This window comes from Zootoca vivipara, chromosome 4, assembly GCF_965207765.1.
Source record: "Zootoca vivipara chromosome 4, rZooViv2.hap1.1, whole genome shotgun sequence".
Taxonomy (NCBI): domain Eukaryota; kingdom Metazoa; phylum Chordata; class Lepidosauria; order Squamata; family Lacertidae; genus Zootoca; species Zootoca vivipara.
In genome coordinates this window covers 84,103,533-84,124,203 of record NC_142587.1, presented here as the reverse complement: position 1 = coordinate 84,124,203, position 20,671 = coordinate 84,103,533, and the positions used below count along the sequence as shown (strand labels likewise).

The 20,671-nt window shown below is 43.2% G+C and overlaps 1 protein-coding gene across 4 annotated transcripts in view; it reads left to right on the top strand.

Annotated features, from left to right (window-relative positions):
* The window catches only part of GRIA4 (glutamate ionotropic receptor AMPA type subunit 4), a 230,668-nt gene that overhangs the window by 87,603 nt on the left and 122,394 nt on the right, over positions 1-20,671 (top strand). For all 4 annotated transcript variants that reach the window (XR_015949708.1, XM_060273856.2, XM_060273855.2 and 1 more), the window contains exon 3: positions 13,729-13,968. Coding sequence is in view for 3 of the 4 variants with exons in the window: in XM_060273856.2 (XP_060129839.2) it covers positions 13,729-13,968 (240 nt within the window). In the remaining variant the exon portion in view is untranslated. The remainder of the gene's footprint in view (positions 1-13,728; positions 13,969-20,671) is intronic.

Below are 20,671 nucleotides of genomic sequence, written 5' to 3'. Positions count from 1 at the left end.
GAGGCTTTGTGTTTTTCCCTCTGTGTGCCTACAAACAACACCAATCCATTATTCTAAGGGCAGCCAGTGTGATGCTGCAGAGAGAATTCGCACGCAAAGCAGCGTGGCTGCACTTACCCATTTTGCCTGATTGATTTGGTTTGGGATGTAAATTACCAGCTCTTTGGCCTCAGTCCTGATGCATTGTGGGTGCCTCTGTGTGCATTTTGTGCACCTGTGCATGCCCCACTATTAACAAGGAGGCTGTTTGAGAATTAGAAATTAATATATGTAAATTAAGATCATAAAACATTTTAAAGAAAACATGAGCATTAAACAGGGTTTGAAATAAGAGGTAGCTTGAGGCCATGGCTGTAACTAACAGGCCATTTAAATAGTATTAGCATTAGGCCCAGCAGAGCAGTAGTAAAAGCACAGCTGCAATTGCAGCTCCGAATCTGAGCTAGCAGCCTCTGTGAAATTTTACTCTCCCGATTGCAGCTGTGAGCTGCGCTAACTAATTCTGATCCTTTCCCCCTCCACCCACTGCAAATGCTGCCACACAAAAAATCTACTAGCCTTATGCAATGCCTGAGGCAGAATTTACAATATATATATACTTTGATTTCAAAAGCAGTCTTTATGGCAAAAATAATTTAAAGCATCTCTGAGCGTTATTACAAATGACACACTCCTACATTATTTACATCCAGGATGTTAAATCTCTTGCTTATTTAATCAACCCACCCCACCCCCTTTTTTTAATTTCTTTGCATTCTCAGGATTGATGGTGAAAGAAGGGAAAATTACAGTTCTTTTTAACCACTGTTTCTCCCTAGAGCTCTGGGTTTATTCATGGGTTTGCGGAGGGAAAGCAGGTTACAAGTCACTAGTGACCATGGAGAAATCTGGTGCCCTCATTTCTAGCTTGTGGGCTTCCGATAGGCATTCAAGTTGACCACTGTGGGAAACAGAACATTGGACTAGATAAGCCTTGCATCCGTCTTATGTCTTCCTGTGTCCATTGCAGGAATGACTTGCTGGGGAAGCTGCAAAGCACCATTTCTGAGGATTACAAGAGGGAAAAGGGGTGGGGGGAAGGAAGGTACCAGGAACGACAAGACACAATGGCAGCTTTATGGTAAATGGCAGCGCCTTCCTCCTGTCCTGCAGTCTGTCTGAAATTTCCTCCAATTTCTCTCCTCCAATTTGGAGTAGAGATTTCGCTCACCCTCATGAAAAAATTGGCTGAAACTTTCAGAACTCACTGTTTTCTGAATTTTCAGTATTCATCCACATTGCATCTCATGAACATCTAAGGAATACCTTTAATGCTCCTGCCTAAATGCTCAGAGGCAGCTGTCGCTTCTAAATGAACGAGTAACATTTCGCAGCAGAGGGCAGCCCTTTTCAAATTGGTAATATTTGAGAGAGGTCACGGCAGTGCAGAAATCCCTCTCTATTTACTTCTTTGGCGTGCCAGGTTCTCTACGTGACACTCTCCCAGCATCTGCAGTTAATGACATTATCCTTCTTCTTTCCATGACTATGTGACATCTTGGAGTAATGGATTTTATAATTAGAGACATCAGAAGTGATTTCTTTCCCATTCGTTCTTCCTTCTGTTTCTAGGAGTATGCCTGGTGCCTTTCACCCAAATGTTCATATTTGAGAACCAAATGTGGTCAAGTAGATAGCAGATTTGGGAGTACTGTACTGTGTACCATTAATTTACTGGTGTCGCACATTGTTGTCTCCCAATCCATTTTATCCTCACAACAACCCCATGCGGTAGGATAATATGAGACTCCACAACTGGCCCAGGGGCATCTAATGAGGTTCATGGCTGGGTGGTGAATTGAACTCTGGCCTCTCTGGTAATATTCCAACACCTAACCGCTAAACCACACTGGCCTGAAAAGAATATATTGTCTATGCCTTGCTTTATCTCCATCTGCAAGATAGGATGAATGGAAATGTTAGGCGTATGATTAGATCTAAACTTCCCAATGGAACATCTACTTGGCCTAATGTTGGATCAGCTTGCATTTGTTGCTTTGGGCAGCCTTAAAAACAAACAACTGAGCACTGGATAGCTCAGTTGGTTAGACCATAGTGCTGATGACACCAAGGTCACGGGTTCTATCCCCACATGGGACAGCTGCAGGGGGTTGGACTGGATTATCCTTGGGGTCCCTTCCAACTCTATGATTCTATGACTACTAATGGAAAGGAAACAGTACGCGGTGGTAGAAGATGGTTCTGTATTAACTTGAAAGCGATTGGAGAATTTTGAAAACTTGAGGAAAAGAAAGAAGCACAACATCGGTGTTCATAAGCCTTGGACTTCTCACCTCTCTCATGCAGCAATTCCCACGATATCTGTTTGATATGATGAGTCTACAGTAAGTGGAGTCTACAGGTCTGAAGATTTCCTTAGCTGTGATTGTATCATTGCCTTGGGAAAATAGACAAGGTATTTTTGAACAATACAATTGAACAATGCAATTGAAATGGCCTGCTGCAGCAACTGAATCTACAGGCAAGCTGGATCATAGTTAGAGCTAGCGGTAGAGAGCAAAAAAGCCGGTTTAATGAAGGAGGCGGGGTTATAACAAGGATGGGGAAATAAAAATCAGTAAAATGGTGTAAAAGGAAACTAAAAGCTAAAGGAAAGGCTGTAGCTCACTGATCATGTATTTGCTCTGCACGTACCAGTAGAAGGTCACAAGTTCAATTCCTGACAGGGCTGGGAGAGACTGCTGCCTAAACTCTGAAGAACTGCGGCCAGTCATTGTAGACAGTACTGAGCTAGATCAACTAATAATCTTGACTCGATATAAGGGGTTGTCTCCAACTATTTAATATTCAGAGTTTGACCCATTGCAATGAATGTACTTGTTAGCCATTTGATTTCACTGGGTTTACTTTGGGTATGAGTTGGATACAACTCCTTCCTTTTGATAACCATGATAGTATAATATTTACCAGACTCTGGTTCGCCAGAAGCGGCTTTGTCATGCTGGCCACATGACCTGGAAGCTGTATGCCGGCTCCCTCGGCCAACAACGCGAGAAAATTAGTAATATTTGATAACCCCTATAATACTACGTACTGTGTTTCTCTCTTTGCTTTCAAAACTAAGCAAAGTGGCTTTAGTGTCAAGCAAATAGGCTAAGAGTAAATAAAATAGAAGAGATTGTTAGATGGCTGCTGGTCAGGTGGTTTTTTAAAAAATAATTGGGCAGATTAGTGGAGGATATCATCGCACTCTAGCCATCTCATAACTAACCATGATAATTAAATGAAATCTTCATATATTCGAGAGGCAATATTATCCATCATTTTAGGTCATATGCTGACCTAAAATGGAGAATGCTCATAACCTATCCTGACTTGATTGTATGTTCCAGAGGATTTGGTCCAGCAGTCAGTGTTGTGTTATTAATTTGTTGAGCTCTTGAATGTCATCTCTGAATTTAATTTGCAGTAGGCTGGATCCTGAGTCCATTTCTACCGGTGTGAACATCCTTTGAGCAGAGCTACACTTACAAGACTCACCTGCCAGTGGAAGTGCTGAGGAACCTTTCTGTAATTCCTCCCTTCCTCCTTCAGATGCCTTTAGCCTGAAAAATTGTTAGTTAAAGTGTGGATGGGCTTCAGGAGGAGGGACTTGGTGAAAGTGTGCCACTCTATCCATCAGCATGATTAACTGCTGCATCACTAATATTTCCATAAACGGAAGGAGCCTTTCTCAAGAAACTCAAGATATAAGCCTGTATTTTTTAGGTCAGGAGAAGGGTATTATAATAGTTTGTTTAATGTATATGAATTTATTTGAAGTGGTTTTATATATGCAGTTGTTTTAATTGTGTGTGCATATATAAATGTTTCTTATACATTTTTAATTTTATTGTGAAAATGCTTTCAGATGCTTCGTAGGAAGTAATTCATAATTTAATTTAATTTAACAGTTTATATATCTCTACCATCTCCAAGTTGTTTACAACTGAGGAAGACCCCAATCTAAGGTGACCTTTGATGATAACAAGAACATTTTTAAAAGTTTATTTTAAGAGGGTAGCAATGGGAGGAAAATTCAATTGTGCCAAAAGGACACAAACCGCAAGAAAAAAAAGGAGACCTTAACATATATGTTGCAGAATTGAATTGGATGTGGATCCTTTTTCCGAAAAGAATTAAGCATGCTCTTTTAGATGGCATTGGCCAGGAAAGTTTTAGAAAGCTTAGTTGATAAGTTTTGTTTCATGCATAAGATTGAAAGGCTAATGCATTTCAAGTAAAGAAGCAATTTCCCCTGGGCTGGTATGGAAATACCGTCCAAGTGTGTTTGACGCCTTTTCCTCACATGGTTTGCTTTGATTGAGCTGGTTGTTTTACAGATATCTTTCTTTAATAAAATAGGCATCTGTGAGAAAGAGATATTGTTTGCTCCTGGCTTACCTGAAGAGAATAGACTACATGTCAATGGGTTTCCTTTTATTGCACTTCTTGCAATATACAGTGGCAATAGCTAATGTTTATATGTATCCTATATAATAAAGTCCCTGTGTCTCTGTGTCCAGTCCCTGTGTCCATGTGTCCGCGCTAATGCGCATGTGCTCCACGGACACAGGGACTGGACGAAGAGGCACACGTGCGCGTGCTCTCCCCCCCCCAACCATCTGCCTCCCATTTCCCTTTGGCGGCGGACCAAGATGGCAGCATCGGGCTCCGGGGCCGCGTTGGCGGGAGCCCGGTCCGGCTCCCGCCGCCGCCACGGGCCGCGGCCCCGGAGCCCAATGCCGTCATCTTGGTCCGCCGCCTCCTCCTCCTGACAACCCTACCTGGCCCGTGAGAGGAGCGACGGGGCCACGGCCTTCCCTCCTTCTCTGTGCTCGGCCGCGGGACACGACAGGAGAGCACTTTGTTTAATTGCGTTCCCGACACACCCTGCGGCTGAGCGCAAAAAGGGAGGGAAGGCCGTGGCCCCGTCACACCTCTAGCGCCCGTTTTCTTAACGGGCTGAATGAGACTAGTTTAAACATAAACTGGAACATAAAAATACCTTGCTGGATCAGGCCAGTGGCTCTTCTTGTCCAGCATCCTGTTATCACAGTGGCCAATCAAATGCCTGTGGGAAACTAGTGAGCAGAATATGAGCACAAGAGCACACTCCCATCTTGTGGTTTCCAGCATCTGGTATTCAGAAGCATTGGCTAGTAGCCATCATGGCTAGCAGCCACTGGTAGCCCTCTCCTCCATGAATTTCTCTCACTGCAATAGAATCACAGAATTGTACAGATGGAAGGAACCTTGAGGATCATGTAGTCCAACTCTCTGCAACGCAGGAATATGCAGCTATCCCAATATGGGGATCAAACCTGCAAATGATGTTATCAGCACCACAATCGAACCAACTGAAAGCCATTCGAGTTGGTGGTCACCACTGCCTCCTTGGGGAGCAATTTCTATAGTTTGATTTACCCTGCCTTGCCATAACTTCAGTGTAGCTTATGTCAGTTGGCTTTTGTACTTTTCCCTAAGTGCTCAAAGTACTTCATTATCTCTGTAAGCCTTTTCTGACAACGTCAGCCCGTGTTGTTAGCCTCATATTGCAGAAGGTGGCCTGAGTCTGATGAGAAAGAGTGACTTGTTTAAGTATGCTTGTAGCTGAACTGAGATTTGAACCCAGGAGCTTTGTGGGTCAGGAGCTCACATTCTTCAACTCAGCATTACACAAAGGAAACCAGGAGGAAGTAAAGAGTAAGATTAGCAAGCAGCAGGTGGGGATGAGAGGTAAATTGTTCCCCTAATACTGGCAATCTACTTCACAAAGCTGACCAGGCTGGGATTTTCATGATTCTGATAAAAGGCTGTCCGGTCACACAAAATTGCTCTAGGCATCTAGCTGTTCCGTCTGACCTTGGGAATGTCACTTTTATCTGTAGTCCTAAAAACATCCATACCATGCTAGCCACTGAAGTCAGAATTGCATTGCTTCTTTTATTGCCAGCAAATCCTTACTCACTCTGTCAAAATGATAACACTGCACCGCATCTGTCAAAAGAAAACCGGTCTGCTTTTATGTCTTTGGGTTATTTCAGATAGTTGCTTTCCAGTTGTACCAAAGCTTGCTTACCCCCCCCTTTTTTTTTTTTGCTTCTGGAAGTCACCTGTGTCACGGTCCGGTCAGCGGGTGGTTGAAGCCCTGGCTGAGGACATCAGGACCAGAGGCAAGATAGTGGTGTAGAAGCAGGAACAGGTGCAGGGCTGAGGGTCCAGCAGCAGGCAGTTGCAGGGTCAAGGAGCCGGGCAGAGGCGAAGGTCTGGGGGGGACGAGGAGCAAGGCGTCGGCGAGGCAAAGGTTCAAGGGTCGAGGATCAAGGTGTTGGCAAGGCGAGGGTCCAAGGAGCAAGGCGTCGGCAAGGCAAGGGTCCAAGGGTCAAGGATCAAGGCGTCGGCAAGGCAAGGGTCCAAGGAGCAAGGAGCAAGAGGCCAGATGCAACCAGGCAGGGATAGTGTTGCTGTGGCAAAGAGCTGAAGGGAAATGCTGAGCTTTTATCCCTCCCAGCTCCTGCCACCAGGTGCAGTGAGTTATCAAGTGGCCTAACCTGAGTGGCCACTCCTTGCTTCTCCAGCACAAGCTGAGGCAGGCCCCAGTCCTGCAAAGCACTACAGGCCCCAGAGCCTGACTCCTGCCCATACTCCTGACAACCTGAGAATCAGGGACTGCAGGGCGTAAGCCTCATGGGCTAAGACAGAAACTTACCCCAAGCCCAGTACAGTAAGCTGCTACCTAGGACTTTAGGAAGTCACATCATGGATCTTTCTTCAGGCACAGATAGAATCAGCCATGTGCCACTGAAAGGATGAAACTTTCTGGAATGTTGGCCTTGTGCCCTGGCGTGATTCAAAAAGCAGCATCTTTGGAGACCTGCTCTTAATACTCCTGCCCTGTCCCTGGCTTCAGTTTCTGGCTCCAGCTCACATTTCCTGCAATGTAAGGAGCACTCCTTACCCTGTTTTTGGAAAATGTGCACCAGGGGCTGTGCTTCATAGCCAGCCACTCAGGCTTTTACCTCTAAGGATGTTGAAGATTCCTGAATTGCAGGGGATTTGATTAGATGACTCTCAGAGCATCTCCCAACTCTATAATTCAATGAATACAAAGAAGAAAATAGTTTAGAAGTCATTGGACCACCACATATTACCCTAAGTTCAGATTTAAAAGGTATTATGAAATCTCAGAATCAAATGACTTTTGACCAAATTTTACAACATCAAATCCATAACTTGGTGAGAAGACTGTGAATTAGGGTGGAGCTAGTTTGTCAGTCGCCGTCAAAAGTAGCGCAAGACTGCTGGGAAAAGGGCAACAGGATGGATGCATAGCTGACAGTTTCTGTCAAGCTCATGAGATGCTAATGTCTGCACAATCAAAGATGCCTCCAGCTGAAGCCCTGCTTGCAAAGATACAAAAATGCTGATTAGAACATGTGCATGTTATATTTGTGGGTAAGACAACATAAATACAGTTGTTCTTTCAGCTGCTTAAATGGTTGAGAGACTTTACCAAAGCACCCTTTGGTTAACGTGTTATGACACACTTCTTAATCAAAAACATGCTTCTTATTTGTTAATACCATCATTTTACCAAGTTGACATATGTAGCTGTATTATGTAACCTTGTGTGTTGCAAACCAAGATAGAAAACGGTGGCAGGAACATGGAAAACTGTGTACTGGGTTCTACGCAAGGCTGTAGGAGCAGAAAGGGATTTCTCCTTTTCTCCCCATAGTTTCCTCCTTGATCTCTTCCAAAGGGGCCCCCTACCCCATGGAGAGAGGGTTGTTGAGGGTGTACAGGGTTCTATAGGTCAGAAGAGGAGGAGGAAGCAGAAGCCTGTTGTGCATGTAACAGCAGCATTGAACGCAACCCATTGTATTTTTCTGCAGTGTAATTCTTGAAGCTGAATAACCTTTGTCCAAACCACTGAAATGCCTTGTAGAATACCTGCATGCGTATGTGTCCACAAGGAGGGAATCCTGTAGCTGTGAACTGAGCAGCCTAAGGACACTATATCATGAAGATGTGTTTTCCTTTCTGAAACTGTCATGTTCTTTGTAGCTGTTTAGGGAGGCTTTTAATGTTTAATAGATTACTGTATTTTATTTTTCTGTTGGAAGCCGCCCAGAGTGGCTGGGGAAACCCAGCCAGATGGGCGGGGTATAAATAATAAATAAATTGTTGTTGTTGTTGTTATCTTTTCTATTGAAGCCGTAGGATAGGAGAGTCATGTCTCCTCTTCTATGCTTCTCATGCAAGGTTGTTTGGGTGGGTGGGTGGCGGAGGGGGGCATGGATGGAGGGATTGTGTAAACAACAGCTCCCATGACATTCATTTTCAAATATTATGTCGGACTGTGGTGTGGGAAAGCACAATTTCACAATTCGTTTGAGAGAATTTTGTGATGTCAGACAATCCTTTAGTAAGAGACTGTCGTGGAGGCTGTAGATGCTTAAATGCTGCTCTAGTCAATTTGTTTTCCATCCAGCATGTGATTTAGTTTATATTGTTTTCATTCTGGGTGGTTTCATTTTCATTTCATTTTATTCTGAGCTCTGAACTTGCAGCCTGTTCCTCATCTCTGCATGTGTCTATGCAGGGACACCATGGCAGTGATCTTCATAGGGTTGCCAGACTCAATAGAGGACATGACTTCTGTGCCTTTAATTGCCCTGCTCTCTTTTGAGTCTGGAAACCTTAAAGAGACACCAGCAGACCCTTTGCTTGGAAATTAAACAAAGGGTCTGCTGGTTTCTTTTTAAGGTTTCCAGACTCAAAAGAGAGCAGGGCAATTAAAGGCACAGAAGTCCTGTCCTCTATTGAGTCTGGCAACCCTAGATCTTCACTGCACAAAGTGACCCCCTAGAGGTCCCTGTATCATCTCTGTTTTGCGGATTAGGGTTCTCCCTATATGAGGACGACTTCCTTGCAACTGTGGTAACCAAGAAGTGGAAGAACACCCAATCCACACTTGTACAGAGAGGCCTTTACACGTTGGTGAAAGCTGATGATGTTCTCTTGGATGTGTTGTTGGCAAGACACACCTATACAGGCAGAGCTGTATCCCTTCTCATTTCCTGTCAGAATTTTCTGGGATGTGTAGGTGAACATCCTTAATTGCACCTTGCACAGCTGCATGTAGAATCCCACAAACATTTTAGCCTTTCTTTTCCTTACCTGTCTGGCTGCCCAGTCTACAAATGAAAGTATTTCTACCCACTTTAGTTGAATCCCACTTAGCGAAAGCTTTGCTGACAAAATTCATAAATACAAAGAGAAAGTGCTGAGGTTATTCTTTCCTCCCTTCCTGAAAATTAATAGTATTTTTGTTTGAAGTGGTTGGAGGGGGAAGAGGTACATATGATTAGTCTCCAAAGAGTTACTATGTTTAAAATGCTATTTTTTACTAGAACAGACAGTTGAGTTAATAACAACCCTCCCATTTTTAAATTAGAAGCACTTTCTTGAGAGGAAAGAAATACTAGCTTTATAAATGAGCCTGTTTTCTTTCTTTTCAAGATAAAGAAGAAAGTGGAATACTGATGGTGTAAAATTGGACAATCAAAGTATTTGCTACTTAAAAAGGGGGAGAAGCTTATGCCCACCTCCTTTTTCATTTAAATAGATGTGAGACTACATTTTATAAGGGGGTTGTGAGATTTATTTCTGGGAAACTGATTGTATACAGAAATGCTGTTATTCTAATCAGTAGCAGCACATTCCTGCTTGAGTTAGGGAGGACAGGGGATACATACGGTATTTATCTCTTTTAAAGCTCCTTCTGGTTAAGACTAAGAAAACTATGGAAGAAATCTGGTTGTGTCAGGTTTCCCATAAATCTTAGATGTACATGATTATTGAGTTGTTCTCACAAGTAATTTGAATTTCCTAGAAGTTCCTAAAAGTTTGCAGTTAAGGAACAGGATGCAAGCAAATCACTTAAATCTTTAATGGTGCAGGATGCCAGAAGGTCCACTAGTGGTCAGCGGTGGAGCTTCATGCTCCGCCACGAGGGGCGAAGAACTGACGCGCTGCCCCCAGGGACGTGGCACGCGTTCTGGGGGCGGGGTGCACCATGCACAGTGGCGGGGCGGGGCGCCCGGCCGCGATGGCATCCCTGAGATCGTGCCACTCAGGGCGCCCCGCCCCTATCTTCCTACGCCCCTGCTAGTGGTGGTTTTTCCTGGATAGCATGGTCACAGTAATTCATGCTGGAGCTCTCTCATAACACTCGAGGTTGGAGTTATCCAATGAAGCTGAATGTCAGAAAATCCAATACGTACCAAAGAAAGTGTTTGTTTCACACACACACACACACACACACACAGTTGAAACTATGAATTCGCTCCCACAGGAGGCAGTGCTGGCCACCAACTTGGATGGTTTTGGAAGAGGATTAGACAAGTGCATAGAGGGCAGGGCATTCAGTGGCTACTAGCCATGATATGCTTTGCCTCCACGGTTAGAGACAGCATGCTTCTGAATACCAGTTGCTGGAAATGGCAGGTAGGAAGAGTGTTCAGGTCCTTCTTCCAGGTTTCCCTATAGACACCTGGCTGGCCACCATGAGAACAGGGTGCTGGACTAGGTGGGCCACTTGCCTGATCCAGCAGACTTTTCTTAAGTTGTTATGATATGTTCTTGGATTTCTGTAATGCATTCTACATGAGGTTGCTCCTGATAATGATGGGAAAGCTTCAGCTATTGCAAAATTTGGATTTTGGGCAATGAAGTGGGGCAGCTTGCTGGAGGCATATAACTTATAAGCCCTGAATGACTTAAGACCTAACTACCTCCCACTGTAGAGTCTTGCCTCCTTTCTGGAGGAACGGTAGCTCAGTATTAGAGCCAACCTAGACATGGCACCAAACACTATCATCTGTGGTGATGGAGAGGCACTTCTTAGCATCCCACCATCAGATGTTGTCTAGTGTCATTCCTAGGTTGGCTCTGACATTGAGCTGCTGCTCTTCCAGAAATGTGTGTACCCATTTCCCTTGCAGCATGGGCTTGACTGAGCCTAAGACTACTCACATTGGAAGGGAGAATCATGCAGCTAGGTTGTCAGCCTGATATGTTTGTGTGGCTTGGCAATGGGTAGGATAGGGCTGGGAATTTTTTTTGGGGGGGGGAGTCTCATGAAATGCAGGCCTCATCAGGGATGGTAGGGTTCATGGTTACTCCAAGTCAGTTCTGCTGTGATTTGCAGGGTGAAGGTGCAGCTCTGGTCTCCGCTTGCAGTCACCAATGCATCAACACAGTCACACGGATTGGTTTCAACTTTCACTTTTAAGGGGATGTCACTCATATTTTGTGCCACTCGTTTTATCTTTCCATTCACACATTGCTTCCTCGGTTTTCTTACGGCTGTTAAAAATCTGTTAGCAAAACACTGATGTATTGGAAAATGGTATTTTAGTTTCCAGCAGCTGCTAACAAACCTTTCCTTCTTGTCATGTTTGAGAAATAAGTTGATAAATAGTTTTTAAATTGAGCATGTTTTGAATTACAGGAGAGTGGGGGGAAATGTTAGTCAAGTAGCGCCAGCTTTATAAGTAGTGTTAATCTGCCTTAGTTTCTTATAATTAAGACAAGGATGAACTTTGCTGCATAGAAGATAATAGAGATTGCACCATTATGAGGATTACCCAATCCTTCAAAGTCCTGGTTTTCCTATTCTTTTTTATTTCCAGTGAAGATCTTTCAAATTATTGTTGTATGCTGTCAGCAGCAGTTGTCTGTGAAGATGATTTGCAAATTGTCCCATTATGATATTCAAATTTATTGTAAAAGAAACATATATATATATATATACTTCAGCATAGCTAATTTACAGCTAATTTAATTTTCCCTTCCCATTTAGTTTACATAAAAAATGCTTTGCAAGCTTCAGCTATTATCTCAAAAAACTTATCCTGGGTTGAAACAGCCTTTAGAGATAATTCCCAAGAATTATTCATGGAATGCAAACCTAATAATTAATTAAAATATATAACAAGAATGCCTTTTGAGTTGCAATGTGCTCTTTAGTTGGCACTTATGCAAACAAAGCTGCAAGCTTCCAATTTGGCATATGATCTAGTAACACTAAGCAGGCATTTTCCGCTGTTCCTCGGAGAGAGTACATTTAAGTGAACGTGTAAGTCATTGTCTCAAAGTTCTGGAAGTTAGAGTTATGTGAGCGATATTGCTGTGGTTTATGGATATTTTGGACTGCTGAGGCTTGAAAGATTTGGTGGAAAGAAACAGGGGATCCATAGATGACGTTTTATGAGGTACCTATCAGGGCATTAGTTCCCGTAAACACCAAGCATTCTTAACTTTGCATCTGTGCCAAGACCTCCCATGTGTGTCGTTGAGCCTGTGCTTAAAGTTTTTTTTATATATAAATTGAACGTTCTTGAAACACGGGAAACAAAGTTCCACTTTATTGTTATTTTTTCACAGCAGCTTATTTATCTCTCCTCACATCTGGTTACATCTACTTTGGCTACGTTATATTCCTCGCTAGCAGATCAGCTATCTAGCAGAGGAGAAGCAGCAAGTGCGTTTATCATTTAAACAGCTGATGGGAGCTCCCGGTCGAGCTCAGAGTTGTCTACACACTGGCAAGCACCTCTCCAGGGCTTCCCACAGCAGTGTTCTGCCAATAATACATAAATTTCCAGGACACACCACTCACCAGATATTGTGCTGCTGTGATTGATATACATTGAAGGGTGGTATGTGCCCCAAAACAGGTCTAAAGGTTTGCATCTAAAAAAATATATTTGTTGCTTGATTTTTGTTCCTTATGTGTTTTTATCATATCCTGGTCTATTGTAATCGAGAGAATTAGTATGTGTACCCCCTACTTCTATAGTTGCCCTATAGCCTATTCAGCATGCTCTGCTTATGTATGTAGATGCTTTTACCTTATGCCAGGCACCCCCAAACTGCGGCCCTCCAGATGTTTTGGCCTACAACTCCCATGATCCCTAGCTAAGAGGACCAGTGGTCAGGGGTGGTGGGAATTGTAGTCCAAAACATCTGGAGGGCCGAAGTTTGGGGATACCTGCCTTATGTCATGGGTAGGCAAACTAAGGCCCGGGGACCGGATCTGGCCCAATCACCTTCTAAATCTGGCCCACGAATGGTCCAGGAATCAGCATGTTTTTACATGAGTAGAATGTGTGCTTTTATTTAAAATGCATCCCTGGGTTATTTGTGGGGCATAGGAATTTGTTCATTTCCCCCCCAAAAAAAATATAGTCTGGCCCCCCACAAGGTCTGAGGGACAGTGGACTGGCCCCCTGCTGAAAAAGTTTGCTGACCCCTGCCTTATGCTATCTGTAATAAAGATTTTACCATTGACACACAGCATGTTTCCTAGCTCTGGAGGTGTCCGGGATCGAACCTGGAATCTTTGGCCTATAAAGCATATGTCCTAACATGGACCTACTTGGGCTTCTGTTCTCAAAGGATGTGGATGTGTGGATCATGTATTTCATACTACCATTCTGTGAAAGTCTCAACGGCCACTAGCTCTGCTGCGGAATTGCATGACACTGTTCCTGCATATTCTCAGCTGCCCCCTCCTAATCCATGGTCGTGATGCTGAACTTGCTATCTTAATTAGCAGGAAGTGTTTTATTGTTGTTGTTTTTAATCACACCTTTTCCCCGTTTTGCTTTCTTCCAGTCTGCTCCCAGTATTCAAGAGGAGTTTTTGCCATTTTTGGACTGTACGATAAAAGATCAGTACACACCTTGACCTCATTCTGCAGCGCCTTGCACATCTCCCTCATCACGCCGAGTTTCCCCACCGAGGGCGAGAGCCAGTTTGTGCTGCAACTGAGGCCTTCCTTACAGGGAGCACTGCTAAGCTTGCTGGGCCACTTTAAATGGAACCGGTTTGTCTTTCTTTATGACACAGACAGAGGTAAGTAGTGTAACAGCTTTCTGCTCAATTTGTTTACAGCCAGATGCATTTATGCACCTTAGAAAGAAGATGATCCTGGTTTTTTGGGGGGTGGGGGGGACTTCACATTCTTAATGTAGGCTGCAGTTCTACCCCCCTGGGAGTGAGCAGCATTGAACTCAATGGGACTTACTGGCTTTTATTTTGCATTAGGTTTTAGCTTTCGCAGGTGCCAAAATTAGCTTCAGAATAACAGCAATATGTTTGAAGAGCTCCAAAATGAAAAGCAGGGGGGGGGGGTTGTCATTAAAAGCATGCACACAGAAACCCTTCATGATTCTTAGACTCGCTTAATATTATGAAGTTTGCAAACTTCTTGATGGGTAGGGTTGCCAGACTCAATAGAGGACAGGACTTCTGCGCCTTTAATTGCCCTGCTCTCTTTTGAGTCTGGAAACCTTAAAGAGAAACCAGCAGACCCCTTGCTTGGAAATTAAACAAAGGGTCTGCTGGTTTCTCTTTCAGGTTTCCAGACTCCAAAGAGAGCAGGGCAATTAAAGGCACAGAAGTCCTGTCCTCTATTGAGTCTGGCAACCCTATTAATGGGCCGTTTGAAAGTGTTCAGCACTGAGGGTTAATAATCCTGAAATAAATATACACACAATCCAGCAGCAGAGAGGTAAGCACCTCTAACCCTTATTAATTTCAGTGGGTGAGATTCAAGGCTTGAAGGACATAGCAGTGAGGCAGGACAGCATCTGTCTTGCATGCAGGCGGTACCTGGTAAGGCTAGGAGTGTCCCCTGTCTGCATCTCCAGAGAGTTGCTGGCAGTGATTGTGGATGATAGTGAGCCAAATGGAACATTGGTCTGACTCAGGAAAATGCAGCTTCCTATGTTTCTGTAACTGCAACACATCCTGTATCATAGAATTATCTACAATACGAACTTGAGCTGTGGCTTAATATCCGCTGTGTAATATTATGGCCGATTTTTCTAAACAAGCAATGCCGTTTAACTGTAGCCCTCCCTTAGCACGATTTGCTGCGCTGATGACTTTGTGCACCTTTGCATGTACCGCTCACGTCTATACTGAATCTTTCCCCCCCTTTGTTTTTAAACTGTTCAGATAAGAAAGCTTTGAAACAGTATCTATGGACCCTATTGAGCTGTTGACGTTTTTTAGCTTGCAATCTGTTCTGTGATCAAACTGAAGTAATTAGGAATCAAGTAGGAAAACAAATAAACAATTGTACTTCTTCATGCAAAGCCAAAAACATTTGCAGTGTTTTTTATTTTAAAAAATACCCAAAACAAAAAAAAACAAATCAATCCCTAGCCTGAATTCACCTTTTCTCATCAAAATTTCAAAGGCTAATCACAGGCGCAGCATATTGAAGTATGCAATGCACACCAAGGACGGCTTCAGAATCTCATTTCTGACAGCACACTTTGTAAAGCTTTCTTCAGGAACTTATCTCAGAAACTTTGAAATCTTCAATGCATTTTTGAAATGGAGATGAAATAGTTATTATGTGGTGGATTTTTCTGCATTTGAAAAAAAAAATCAGTATGGGAGGTGTGTTCCTTCATGACAGCATAAACAGCGAAGAGCGTTTGCAATGTGAAGACTTAAAAATTTTATAATGGCATAATATTTCATGGGGGCAAGACCTAATTTGTCAAATGCATCTGATGAAGTGGCTTCTAGCCCATGATGCTATGCTTGTTATTCTTGAAGGTGTCACAAGGCTGTCTGTTGAAAAAAATACAATGAAAATGTAAATGAGCATCTCCCCTCCCCCACACATTAGAGGGGTTGTTGCCCAATTGGGGGGGGGGGGAGGTTGGCTATTTTTCACCAAAAAATGTAGTTCCCACTTGAGAGTGTTTAGCCAGCCGATTACAGTTGTCCCTTCCTTTCTCATTTACTTCCATGCAACTTGCAATGCCATTGAGAAACACTTAATTAAATGCATGTGTTGTGTAAAGGAATAAAACTCTCAGCCAATTTTGTGTGTTTTTTTGTAGTTGAAAAGTTCAGTCTGTTCTTGCCAGGGGGTTTGAAAACTCATAAATGGTGCAACAGGCGAGCTTAGGAAGGTCAAATTTGTGTGGGGAAGCCTAGTTACTATGGGAACCTGAAACTTTATAAAACTGAACAGCCCTTTTGACTGGCTACGAAGTTGGAAAGGGAAACTACCATGAAGTATCTAGTTACAGGTAGGTAGCCGTGTTGGTCTGAGTTGAAGCAAAATAAAAAAAAATTAAAAAAATTAAAAATTAAGGTGCTACTGAAGGAATTTCTTTATTTTACCATGAAGTATGTAGGATAAATTAAGAGTTGGAAATCAGAAGAATGAGGCAGGAACAGAGAATGTTGCAGAGCACCCAGACACAATTGACAAAGGCTGAGCTGAAAGAAAGAGGGCTGGAAGCTTCACTGCCAGTAAGTGGAAAGAAATCAGTTTATTATTAGGTTTTGAGTTAAATAAGGAAATAGTCTAGACAAGTTAGATAAATGTATTTCCCCACAAAGTCATTTTGATATCATAAGTGATATTATAAAAAGGTAAATATTGTTGTTGTTTAGTCGTTTAGTCATGTCCGACTCTTCGTGACCCCATGGACCAGAGCACGCCAGGCACTCCTGTCTTCCACTGCCTCCCGCAGTTTGGTCAAACTCATGTTCGTAGCTTTGAGAACACTGTCCAACCATCTCGTCCTCTGTCGTCCCCTTCTCCTAGTGCCCTCAATCTTTCCCAACATCAGGGTCTTTTCCAAGGATTCTTCTCTTCTCATGAGGTGGCCAAAGTATTGGAGCCTCAGCTTCACGATCTGTCCTTCTAGTGAGCACTCAGGGCAGATTTCCTGAGTGCTCAAAGGTAAATATAGTTCAATACTATTGAACTATATTTATTGGTATTGGTATCTTCCCCCCCCCCCCTTTAGAAGTAATGTTTGCTTTTCAAAAGCTTTAGTCAAAGAAGTGAGGAGCAGGTGGGGCTCATGAACCTGGAAAGGTCATCCATCTAGGAGAAGGAAAACTCTGATCCTAAACCTCCACTGCCTTGTGAGGTATCTTCGGGAGAAGAAAAGGCCAAGGAGTAAACCCTACACAAATCTGGCAGTCGCTAAGATGGTTGGATGGCGCCTTGTATGCCTCCTTTCGGCAACTCCTGGAGCCAAGCTGGTGCCAGTGTATTGCTCTGCTTTCCTTTGGACCACATCAATGAGGTCAAGAGGAGGGACATTGTCTGGGCAGTCCATACACACTGCCCATACACACTGCCCAGGCTAGCACCCTGGGGAGGTCACTTTGTTGCTGACAGCACCCTAAAGGTGCACTCCATTGTCTCTTGAGACAGATGGATGCCAGCAACAAATCAAAGCTAAACTAATTGTTGGCTTAAAATTCATCTGATGCTCTGATTTTCACCCTGTGATTCTGAGTGTTAGCATCCACATGAGTTCAGAAGGACCTTTGCAGTGCTCCACAGAAGCGCATGGCTACTGAGGAGTCCGTAGTTTTTTTTATTACACTTTGTCTCTCACCTTGCCTCCAAGGAGCTCAAAGTGCTCCTCCCACTCATTGTCCTCCCCGTCTCTATATCATCCTCGGAACAAATCTGTGAGGTAGGTTAGGTTGAGAATTGGTGACTTGCCCCATGCCACCTAGTGAGCTTCATGACTGAATGGGTTTGAACCCTGGTCTCCCAGGTCATAGGCTGATGTTTTAACCACTACACCACGTCATTCACTGCATAGAGGTCCAGTTTTATGAACCACCACTGCAGTTTGACGCCTATATGTGAGGCTGCCATACCTTGCCTTCTTACAGCTGTTTAAACAGTCACTGTAACCATACAGATGAGGAGTTGAGTGAAAATGGCCTCCCAAAATTCTCCATGCTCTTTGTGGGTGGCAAAACCGATGCTTGGGGTGGCAGGTGGGGACTGAGAAATTACCCACCAGTCTTTCTCAGAAATTATCTTCTGAGAAATTTCAGCCGCGCTATTATTGAATGAAACTTTTTTTGTTAGGCCATATTGGCGGATGAAGGAAATAATTATTCTGAGAGAGGAGACTTGGGAAGGAGTAGGGAACAAGCCCATTGTTTCAACAAAATATGAAAAAAATTAAACAATATTAAAACTGGGTCTGCAGTTGCAACCCAAGTCAGCCCTACTGGAAATTGCAGGAATCATGTGTTGAGGCCCCCATATGCAGAATCCAGTTCACCGCATTCAGCGTGCCCACACAATCTTTACTAAACTGTGGGTCTGTTGACAGGTGTGCGCTTTCCTGCAGACTGTTGCATTTCACCTGCTGAGCTTCTGAGTCAGGGCTTGCTTTCTGACAGAAATACTTCCAAAGCAAGTGCATAAGTATGAGTTTTCCAGTGAGAGCCAGTATAGTTTACTGAATACAGTGTTTTATTTTTCTTCCCCTGCAAGAACTGGGTGGTCTTGAGCAAGTTACCATCGCCTATCATTCCATTACAGTGGTGCCTCGACTTACAAATTTAATCCGTTCCGAAGGCACCTTCGTAGGTCGAAAAATTCGTAAGTCGAAAAGCGCCATTGGAAACGCAATTTCCCTTAGGAATGCATTAGAAATGGGAAAATTCATAAGTCGAAGCAACCTCATCAAAAATTTATAAGTCGAAAAACCCCATCTAAAACTGCCGCGGCTTCCGTTCGGATGTCGAGAAATTAGTAAGCATGCGGCCATTTGCCCCATTCGTAGGTCGAAAAATTCAGTTGTCGAGTCGTTCGTAAGTCAAGGTACCACTGTACTTGAGAAGTGACCTTCTAGGAGGTGTCATTGTGAGGGGGATTGGAAAGCACCTTGTGCATGAAAAGTGCCATGACAATGATTAATCATAATTACAATAAGCAGTGTTTTGTTTGGGAAACCATAGCAATGTTTGTTGGAAGCAGCGTTGTTTTACATTGGAAAGGTACCTTTGAGTAGATTTTCTGGGGAACAGCTGCATTGCTAGGGTGCACAGAGCAGTTAGCAGAGTGTGCTGCGCGGTTTTATTTCAAAGAGTAAATTGAAATTTGCTCAGATAAAAAGTGTCATATTGAACACAAACCATAAACAGGAGACTGTGATCGTAAGGCGATCTGATGCATTTGAGTGAGTTGTTCAGACAGGAGCTGGCAGCTTTAGTGCTTGTTGCAACCCCTACATAACCTTTGGTATTGTATACGTCAAATGGCAAGCAACCTGGGAGGCCCTGCAAATACAGCTGAGGTCAGATTAAAAATACAGGAAGCATATGCAGCAGAGTAACCCCCCCCCCTTTTTTAGTAAATGTGCCAATTTTTAGAGGTTTTTTTTAAAATATATTTTTAAATATATATCTGTGGGTAAGGGTGCGGTATTGGAATACTCGAAAAGAAAACCAAATCTTTTGTAACAGATGGTATTAACATGCAGTTCAGTTGTGAGGTGAAAACTATCTGTATCATGAAATAATGACCCCACATTTATTCCATGCTTTCAAAATGTTCAGAAATCCACTGCCATGCTGTGCTTTTGTATATTTTATTGGAACCATTGGGATCAGGTCACTGATGGAGACAGGATACTTAGTGGATTGGACAAGGTTGTTTAATGTCATTGATTGATGGCCCCAACCACTATGGATAGCTTCCAACAAATATAAAACCACAGTAAAACATCAAACATTAAAAACTTCCCTACACAGGGCTGCCTTCAAATGTTTTCTGAAAGTTGTCTCCTTGACATTTGACAGGAGGGTGTTCCACAGGGAGGGTGCCACTACCAAGAAGGCCCACTGCCTGGTTTCCTATAACTTCACTTCTCACAGTAAGGGAACTGGCAGAAGGCCATCGGAGCCAGATCTCGGTGTCTGGGCTGTACGATGTGGGTGAAGATGCTCCTTCCGGTACACAGGCATATAGCCATGACATATGCATTTAGAAACAGACATGTGCATGTTCAGAATGATGAATGACTGTACATGTAACAACCAGAACCCAATTTAGTGTGGATACCCTGGTTAAAATATACAGTGGTACCTCTACTTACGAATGTTTCTACTTAGAATGGAGCTCCGTCCGCCATCTTGGATGCGGTTTAGATAGGATTTTTTTCTACTTATGAATTTTTAGATAGGGTTGCTTCTACTTACGAATTTTTTCTCCCAATGCATTCCTATGGGATTCGACTTACAATTTTTTTCAACTTACGAATGTGCGTTCGGAACACATTAAATTCATAAGTAGAGGTACCACTGTATAACAAAGCTGATGCCAGATTTGTTGTTGTTGTTTAGTCATTTAGTCATGTCCGACTCTTCGTGACCCCATGGACCATAGCACGCCAGGCACTCCTGTCTTGCACTGCCTCCCGCAGTTTGGTCAAACTCATGTTCGTAGCTTCGAGATTTATGCCAGATTTATGTGCCCTATATTTCAGACTTTTGACAAAATATTGGATGCATTTAAGGATGCTCTGAATACAGCTTCTAAAAGTAAAACAGGACAGATAATTAATTTTCATATAAGTGTCCTGAGTAGACAGCAGGTTCACGGTTAATATGATTGGCGGGTGGACCGAATTTTGTACAATTTTGCATACGGTACGCAAGAGTGATTCAGGGCTGTCTTGGTGTCTGTGCTCCTGGATGGATAGTGATCTGTATGCAGCAAGCAACAATGGTTCAGATCTGCTTTGCAAAACTTTGTACC